Genomic DNA, 10040 nt, shown 5'->3' on the forward strand with positions numbered 1-10040 from the left:
AAGACAGGAAGAAAACCTCCCAGCTCCACCGTGTTTTCTCAGGGGTTCCTCCATACAAAGGAAATAATTTTTGAAATGGAAAATAAACCATCTGTGGAAAAAATAAGCTCCCGTTTCTCCCTGTTTGTAGTGATCTGAATAAGTCTTCCAACTGAACTCTTTCAAATGTTTCAAGCAGGTATGTTTAACATCTCCTTAGGGATGCTGCAGCACGAAGACCAATCGTTTAACAGTAAATACACGCAAAACCCTGCACCTGGTGGAGCCGGACCCCACGCGGGGCAGGCCCGGGGGAGGACGGCTCCTGAGGCTCTCCTGAGGGCTGCGAGGCGCTGCGCTGTGCCCGACTCCGGCAAAGCCCGGGGAGGGCTCGGCAGGGCCACCTCCCCTTCCCGAAGTTGGATCGGCTAGCCCGACGGCAACTGCTGCATTTTGATTTATCTGTCCCGTTATAATCAGCACTCATTACAATCACTTAGAGCAACACTACAGGCCTCATTATGGACTAGGCACTCGCTGCCATTAGTCTTTAAGAAGGATAGCGCTCAATTTGCCTGGCAACATGCGAGGTCCTGACCTTGGAGCTATTAGGGAAAAGATTAGACTGCAGTGTGACCATGTGTGCAGACATGAGCAAACCAAATTAATTTCTGGCAAAGGGAGGCACCAGGCAAAGACCCCGCCATCCTGAGGACACCTGAGAACTTCTCCATTCCCCAAAGGAGATAAGCTAATGGCACGTTTAAAGGAGCCTGGTTCTGAAGGTGAAGCACATCCGTGGTATTTAGAGAGATATTAATCCAGTTTCCCCACAAAGTATTTGCTTGGCTGATCAGATTAAGGGATCTAGCCTTCAACAGCACACCCCCCACCACAGCAGGCCCCAAGAAATCTGTGATACTTCACAGCCTCAGACATATTGCACCATGTGTACCCAGCTGCTACAATAATTAGCTTATGAATGTATCAGCTGGTTCTGTGATTTTTATAAATAATAACTAACCTACAGAGCAGAAAGAGCCTAATATTAGCAAGAAATTGCAAGGTGCGCCTAACTCAGAATTGTTATTGTGCTAAATGCCCTGTCTTCTCTCACATTGTGCTGGACTGGATCTCCCCCAACGCCATTTATAAATATTTATTTTTGCATCGGCAACGGCAATGTATTTGTGGCAGCTTTCTTCACAACAGCCATCATTCGCTCACCCCCACACACACACATGCGTACCCACTGTGTGCATGTGTACACTTATCTGCACCAAATCTGTCCTTTCATTGCTCTTTTCCTATCCTTCCCTTTATTTATTCAAGCGTTCATTCTCTCGCCCATCCATTCAAGACCCTATCTATCCATCTATGGGGCTGCTTATTAGGCGATAGCTTCGGCTAATACGTGAGAAAACACAGCGCTGCAGTTTACTCACACATTCTTTATGATTGCAAGTAACCGCCTTCCCCATGCACAGATGAAAAGTCTGCATTGGATTTTTTTAATTATTTATTTAAATAATCTTAGCACGCCATCCAAGAAAGTTTTGCAGTACCAGGCAAAAAAAAAAAAGAAGTGTAAATGTCAAATAAAACAGTGACAGATGACAGTATTCTCTATTGAATAGCACCGTTTCTTCGTGCATGTTCAATGAGAACTCATGAATTATTAATACGCAAATCTCCTTTTTCTGTTAAAAATCTCAACTTGGGGTTTTTTGGTTGCAGGTTTTTTTATTTTCTTTTATTTATTTCTTTGAGTCTGTGTATGTTACACAGAGCTTTCCAGGAGAATTATTTCATTTAAGAAACGCTAACATGCAGACATTCTTGGAACTACAGCCATTCACAGTGAATTTTCATCTATAGCTACATTTATCGGCATGAAGAAGGAAAAGTGAAGAAGGAGACGCTATCTCCCCACCTTTTCCCCCCACTCATCCACAACGTCTGAGCTCACTGCATTACAAGTAAATCCAACTTCTGTGAACGTATTCTGAAAATCTAATAACTAACACATCCTTCCCCAGATCCATGATAAGCTGTGTTTCTGATCCTTCCTCCTCTGCACATCGCAAGTCTCGCTCCACTGCACAAACAGCCCCCTTGACTGCCACAGAGTTACCGGGGCAGTTTGATACGCGCCAGTGTCAATATGCGTGGCAGAATCCGGCCCTTAATGTCAGCTTCTAAGGTTCTTAAATGGGAATGTCTTCCATTAAAAATAAGAGGAGGAAAAACAGCACAATTAAAGGATGCTTTTGGCTCTACAGTCAGGCACACCCAGTGCTTGTGGCTGCAAGGAATTCTGCTCAGAACTTCCTTCATTTCACCCCAAAACTTCTAGAGGCATTGAGAATGCAGCCCAATTTAGCTCATTAAAGAGAGCTGCAGAGAAGTGCTGGCCTCTATTTTTGTTGTTCTCATGAGACAAGATAAACATTTTCTAAGCATTTTATTTGATAAAACAAATAATATCATATTAATGTCCTATTTTTAACCTCTCTCTCTGTCTCCTAATCAAATACATTTCCACATAGCTAAGCAAACAACAACAAAAATCTGCAGGAAGCCAGCCATTCCCATTGTGCTTTTATGCTGTTAAAGAAACAGCATGCTTACTACACCAAAGCCTTGGCGCACTCAAACCCCCTTGAGGGACAGTGAGCTGGTGCAGCAATCGTGAGCCATATTCTCTGTCACTTATCCCTGAGCCCTTCTTAGCAGCTCGACCCTTTCACTTTTGCTAGACTTACCCTGGAGCAGGGGAGGCAGCTCCAGCAGCCAGAGGTACCACACTACAATATGGTCAGGTTTTCCAGTGCTCAACAAAGGTACGCACAAATATCCTGACCCCAAAAAACTGCTTCCTGCAGATCTGCTGGCTTGCAGTCAGCCAAGGACCAAATTTCTGATTAAAGGACAAGGCTGCATGTGGGAAGAGTTCAGGCTCAGTTATGCTTACACTTCGAGCAGCATCTCTACTGAAAGCCATCACAGGAGGTGGCAGTCGGGTGTCCGTGGTGACTTAGTCACAGGCAGGCTGCCTGCTCAGGCTGGACCACAAGGCACTTCGAGCCCGGCTTAAACTGCAGTTAAACTGACCTTGTGCTTCCCTGCAGTTACATTGAAATTAATAATAATAGTAATAATAATAATAATAATAATACAGCTAGTTTTCTGTGCTGACATTTTCTAAGGTCTCCAGTGAAAGCATGAGTAGGCAAATGAAGAGTTTTTAGTAAGAGTGATTCAGGAATAAATCTCAAAAATAAATGTAAAAGGCCATTTCCTCACCCACATCATCAGTGCAGAAAATGTCAACATATGTGACAAAAGGAAAAAAAAGCAGCAGCAATGATCGACGCAAGTCTTGAAAGATTAGGAAAGAAATGCTGCATTCCACAGAGAAAGCTCCCTTTCTACACAGGATCACAGGAGTCCTCTGGACAAACTTCCTCAGCCTCTCTTCCCTCCGCTCAGTTTGGGACTCTCTGCAGTGCGAAATGAGCCAGATAATATTCAGCTCTTGTTCCTTAGTCGCCAAACTCTCTTTCCATGAATCCAATAAGTGTCTATTAAAATAAATAAACCCCCTAATGATTCAAGATAACCTAATCAAGAAAGCTGAAATGGATAAAAGACTAACTGTAATGGAGAGTTCTGTCATGGCTTCAATGAATTCTTGATGAGGGCCGGGGGAGGGGGACTGAACCTGAGAAGCTTTACTTGGAGCATTTTGATACAGTTCAAGGTTAATCACTCAATAGACTGGATTTTCTGAAACACTCGGTACTTTTTCTCCCCCAAAAATTTAAGGCAAAATGCAAAGCACTTTCATGAGGGCCAGTTTCTCACTAGCCTTATAAAACACGAAAAAATACCAAAAAATGAATGAGGTACCTGAGCCCTGACATATCTTAGATTCATGGGAACACCAAGTCTGCTTAGAGCTCTTGGCCTCAGAGGGAAGGATGCTGTGCACTGAGGATACTTCCAGAGTGCCAAGTTCAAACTAGTTTCTCCCCGCGCTGGAAAGGAAGTGTGGGCTTGTGGTTAGGGCAAGCAGCCTGCCATCAGCTCCCAGGTCTGCCAAGGACTTCCTGAGCAAAGCCCCAACTCCAGAACTGTCCCTGCTTCGCTCAGCTGCTGAGAGGCTAACACACCGCTGCAGATGCTGTCCTGGATGGGGGTCACACTGTGACTGCATGTAGAAGTTTGTAAAAAAGAAGCTGATGTCCAAAGGTACTTCAAAGAAATTTTAAGTTCAGTCAAGGAGAGAAATGTCTTTCTGTATTTCCTCCATATGTAACAAGAACATCAAAATATCACCACGACAGATATGTCCCAGCTGTAGTGATTCGCAACATCATAAAGGCACCGAGATGCTACAGCAGTAAGAAGTACCCTATATGCATACACTATATATGCTACGCATCTTCACCACCAGCTGTTTTTTCTAGCTGTTATTCATCATCACTGGAAGCTAATTAGTTTAAGGGCACAGAAAATACCTATTATAAGCTAAAAGGGGGAGAGAAGGCATCCCATCATATCAAATATATACAAGGGAACATAAGTTGGGAAGGAAAGAGAGGGAAGGACAAAATAAGGGGTTTCTAGAGCTAACCCTGCCCCAGTGACGCTGCTCATCGCTCTCGCAGTACCTCTATTTTCTTCTCGGAGCACAGGCAGGAGGTGAGGGCATGGGCAGGTGGCCATGGTGCTGAGACCCATCTAGCATGGGCTCCTACTGTGGGGCTAACACCCCCCTTGGCCAGAGAACAGGCTCCCAGACAATCCTGGCAATGAGGCAGAGATCTCAAAATGAAAAGGAAAAGTCAGAGGAAAGGTGAGGAACTGTCGTAGTGATTTCCATCCATAGCCCTGGGCTTCTCTTAACCTGAAGGGCCTCAACTGAAGGGCTTTTCTGCCCCCAGCCTCCACCCCCCCACCTCTCCCGTCAAGTTTATGTTTTGTTTGTTCATTTTTAAACAGGGCAAAGATATGAACCAGAGACTGAGCTTCGCCAGCTTAATGTTTTTTTCAAATGTTGCTCCATGAGGTCTCTCTTGCTTTACTGTGGTGCAGCTGAAACAAATTCCAGTCCCTTGAGGAAGAATTTCAGTTTCAAGGGTTTACTTTTTGTTTTCACTGGACTGGTGAAGGTCAAAGCCTTCCATTTGCCCTGCCCGGGGCAGATCCCCAGCAGCACGTGCCCCGCTTCCCCATGCCACCCCAGCCTGATTAAGGAGAGTCTCTTGCCCTGGGAGAACTGTGCGAAGTTCGGTCTCCATGTTCATACAAACTTTGCCCTACCTCTGACTGTCAATAAGGGCTCTAGCCAGCTATGCCCACTATTTATTTTGATAGTGACTGTTCATTACGAACAGAACTATATTCCTAAACTCACTTCGCACAGACTAAAAAAAAGTCTGCTAAGCACAGCACAGCCTCTGCTAGGACTCTCACTAGCAGAGGTCAGAGGGGTGATGCTGCTGCACAGTATTACAGAAGCGCTGGCACATGGTCACAGGGGAAATGGTTTTTCTGAAGTCGTACTGTAGAGCAGTTGCAGAACTGGACAACTGGTAGAAGCCGACAGTCCAAACCTGAAGCAACCCAAGGTCAAAGTCTCTACGTGTCCCACTGCCCAGCTCTGGAGACACACAGGCCACCTGAACCTCTCTGAAATGGCACACTGGAAACCCATCTCCTTGTGAATCAGATATAGCCAGGAGAGCCCAAAGCACAGATTGCAAACCAAATCCTGGTGTTCTGGCCACACTCAGAAACACTCCCAACGTGATAATACAGGTCCCAGGTTTAGCCATTTAAAGGACAAAGGGGACTAGCAGGCGGCATCCCCAGAGAAGCATGCTGTCCAGTGGGTACATCACTAGCAGCTGGCAACTAAAATCGGATGACAGCTTTGGAGGCTGTGTTTGGAGGGCACTGAGCCCCTCAGCTCCTGCTGCCTTCAAAAATACAAAGGGATGCACAGCACTTCACAACAAGAGTAAAAATGTCTAGATATAAGTTGCAAGGAATAAAATGCATATTAAGGTAAATAAGCGATGGATAAGTCAATGTCTAAAATGATTGGCTTGAGATCTTTATGAAGGTGGATTCCCTCAAAGAAGTCTCACCATACCACCTTGGTACCTCCGTGAGGCCCTGTTCCTTGCATTTATGTTGACTTGTGAGCTCTGTGATTTGTAACCTTTGTTTCCAGCAGCTGCCCTTCCCTTTAGTTGCTGAACTGAGACTCTGCCATGACTTAAGAATAAAGATGGCTACTTGTTAAATTAGAGGTCAATTAACTCCACCGCTGGATGATGCCGCTTGCAATAACTGCTCTCAGTGGGTACCACTCTTCCTGTACGAAGACAGAAGATGAAATGAGGCCTCCATTGGCTCTGGATGCTCTCTCGGGTACATGACATACAGCCCTGTGTATAAAATGTCAAAACAGCCCTGTCGGAGATTCACTGGCTGCTAAAACTGTGAAGATCTCACAGCACCGTGGATTGCTGTTGACAGAACAGCAGTGCCCAACATAACACATGCCTTGTTAGCAAACTGGAAGCCTCTCAGTAGTCTGGGGTGAGGGAATAATAGAGGAAGCCAACGCAATGCAAGCCAGGCCTGTGGAGAACAGCAAGTGAACGAACCTTGGCGGAGAGTCCAAGCAAACCCTCAGACTAGCTCTTTTTTCCCCTCTTTCAAACTCTCTCTTCTGCAAACATGGGCAGTTTTCAATGAGCGCTTCCCATCATGTAACTCAGCTGCTGAAGTCAGCAGCATCTTCACCACAAATGCCCGCGGCTGGCACAACTGGCCTGCACAAAGCACTGGGAAAGCCCCATGCTATTTTTTAGACCTAAGGTGACACACCGACCATCCCACCATGCCAGTGGCTCTCCCCTGCACAAGCAACTGTGTCCTTGCTTTTGGCATTCCTCCTGGCCACAGGGCACCGAAGCCAGTGGAGGGACAGCACAGGCACACCAAGCCAGGCCAGGGGGCAGGCACACAGGCGGGCTTTGGGGCAGGGGGAGGCCCCGTACCGCTATGGTTCTTGGCTACAGCTTCTCTGTCCCTGTCTTCCAGTGCCCCCATAAACCACTTTCATGCTCCAGCAGAGCGCTATGACATCTCAGCATGGCGAATGCTGGGTCATCCCAGGGAGCCAGTATTGCTTTGGCAGGGCTGTGAAACAAAAGAAACATCAGCCTCAGAAACACTTCTTTATTCGCTGCTGCTGAAGAAACAAAACCTTTATGTGCAGTAACTTTGCTTTAAACAATAACATTTGTGGATCCTGTTCTTAACCTTTTGCATCTGGCTTTCAAAATCTGCCCTATTCTTTTTCCACGTGAAAGACTACGGAGCTTATTTTTGTTTTGGTGCTGGTGTGCAACGCTGCCAGAGAAGCGCACTCAAGCTGGCAAAGACTGGAGGTGGTGAGCCACCCAAATTATTGTTGGGTGGTTCAGTCCCTCTCTATTTCAAGAAGCCTCTGGGTATAATGACAGGAAGCTTGCAGGCAATTTTAAGCCAAGCCTCAGAGAGGCTGGCATTCAAGTCTATGTTAAACACTCCTTATTAAAAGCTGTCCAGTCCGGATTCTGGGTGGAACTTTGATATCTGCATGGAGTAAAGAATAAGGGGCACGTTTGCAAAATCAATTGTGCAGTTTTTATATTTACTGCACGTTTACCACATATGTCATTTATTACACAGTGGAAAACCGTTAAATGCACAGTAGTTGTGCCAAGTGGCATTACGCTTTTAACAGCTTTATTCGTTTAACAGCTCCAGTTCTCATTATATTTTGCCATGTGGTACATGAGATTTTTATGCATTTAACAGTTTAAGAGGGTTCCATGGTATTTTCCTTTTATGTATTTCATACTGTGCCTGGGAATTTGTTGGGGGGTAGAGGGGTTGCGGACTGTAACTGCTGTACCCTGACAAGAGAAAGCAAAAGGCAAAGAAAATGAATGACTAAATGACGAAGGAAAAATGAATCAGACCTCCATGTGTCAGGGCACAAATACCTGTAACAAGGACAAGGCTCTCCCATGTGCTTTCGTAGCCTTTGATGCTTTGTTTATACGCCTTTCAACCTCTTATTTTACATCTACTTTAATGACTACAATGTTGTTTCCCTGCACAGAGGAAAACAAAGTATGTATTTTGCAGAGTGTATGCATCCAGATACTTCTATCCCCCTCTCTCATTGTCACAGACACACTTGTGCATTTTTCTGTGCACACTGATGCCTTTTCCTAGCACAACTGAGTAATTTCATCCAGGATCAGAAGCAGCCCTTTTCACTGCGTAAACAACTCCTTCCAACAGTCTCCAATCCACTTGCTGCCCTTCCTACAAAAAATTCTGTCTGTCCTCCTTTCCATAAAATCCCTTCTGGTGCATTATATTTTTTTAAAGAGTTGGATGAAATTTTTAAATTAATGGATTCTCTTCAAGAATTTCACCTGACCTAGGTTTGCCCGCATGTATTTTTTACACCTAAGGTAGAAATTAATCCAGGAGAACTCACTGCATTGCCCTCTCATGCCTTTTTGTAAAAATGATTGGATCTGATGTGAATTATTCACATGGCAATACCATATGCGGCACATACAACATGCAAAAAAAAGGAAACACCTGCCTAATATGCGGTTTCCCATTGCCTTCCCTCAGTTAATCACTTAAGAAAACAATTTCTTTACCTGCCAAATGAGAAAGATACCATCATTTTGAATGGTCCTTGTCCCACTAGCAGAGGTGTAAGTTATATACCACAAGTGGGAAAAGACATGCGTGTTTGTACAAAAGGGGAGAAAAAGCTTGGCTGTGAGCTGATCCTTTCCTCAGCCTATTTTAAAAGGGAAAAGGAAACCACTTAAGCAGGCAAAAGCCAAAAACACGACAGGTTCCCCAGAGATGAAGATTATTACTATTGTAGGAACAGATGTATTTTTATTGTTGGGAGGAGGAGATGGGTCTAGTTCCAGCCCCAGAGTTTGCTTTAAAAACAAAACCCCAAAAAGCCCCGCAACAACAAAATCCCCTCTACCACTCACCTGACTTTTATTGGCAGCCACTTTGGCAAAGAGAGCTTGAGATACCTTGGCCCTTTTCATCTCCTGTTGGATCTCATCATAAATGGCAGCTGTGATGTTGACGTTGGCGCCGTCCGCCTTAATGGGGAGGTCTGTTGTTGGTGTCGAGGTTTTGGCCTACCAAGAGACCATGAAAATAATAATTAAAAAAGTGCTGCTTTCAGCCCAGCCATCTGTGCAGAAATTATCAAAGGATTTCAGTCAGCTGATGCCAAACTGCATTAGCTACAGAGGGACACTTCCTGTCCATTATTCTAATCAGGTTAATTGTGATTGGAAATAATTGCAGTGCATTCCTATAGGACATGCAAGGCCCTGTCAACTCTCCCCCTCTCCCTCTCCCAGCATGTTTATTGAGCAGCTCAACAACAGGATAGGTAGCCGCGGCACTCGGCTGCAGGCAGTTGCTGAAGTTGGCTTTGCCAGCTAGCTACTGCAGCAGTGGCACCAGCCCCTACCTTCTCCCCCCTCTCTAGAAGTGGCCTACACCTTGGAGGAAGAGCCAATTCTCCCAGCAAAAATGAGTAAATGGGTAGAGGTCTCTAAATAATAAATTATTACTCAATTTAATGCACTCCCTCAAGTCTCCCTCATCCTTTATTAAAACTATACGTATGTCATTTGAGTATGTATGGTTTCCCAGCCTTATCATCATTATGCTAGCCAGACAGTCACCTAATTTCACCTAGGAAATCAGTGGAAATGAAAAAAAAAAAAAAAAAAAAATCATTTCATAAAGCTGGGCTTTGGCATGCCTTTGATGTGCTGCCCTCATTCTCCTAAACTCATATTGAGATTTTGTGTATTCCGCTGCACTCCTTTTAATTGAATGATTTCCCATCAGCTTCTGTGACAAATGAAGGACAATAACGGATGCTGCCAGTACTTTCCCCGGGCTGGACTACCCCTACAAGGCTT

General features: G+C 44.9%; 1 protein-coding gene across 1 annotated transcript in view; it reads right to left on the bottom strand.

Moving 5' to 3' along the window:
• Positions 1–10040, bottom strand: part of SATB2 (SATB homeobox 2) — a 118932-nt gene that overhangs the window by 25839 nt on the left and 83053 nt on the right. Inside the window, exon 9 of the mRNA XM_009331567.1 lies at positions 9084–9239. Coding sequence (XP_009329842.1) covers positions 9084–9239 — 156 coding nt within the window. The remainder of the gene's footprint in view (positions 1–9083; positions 9240–10040) is intronic.

The sequence above is a fragment of the Pygoscelis adeliae genome, unplaced genomic scaffold (genome assembly GCF_000699105.1).
Source record: "Pygoscelis adeliae isolate BGI_AS28 unplaced genomic scaffold, ASM69910v1 Scaffold160, whole genome shotgun sequence".
Lineage (NCBI taxonomy): Eukaryota > Metazoa > Chordata > Aves > Sphenisciformes > Spheniscidae > Pygoscelis > Pygoscelis adeliae.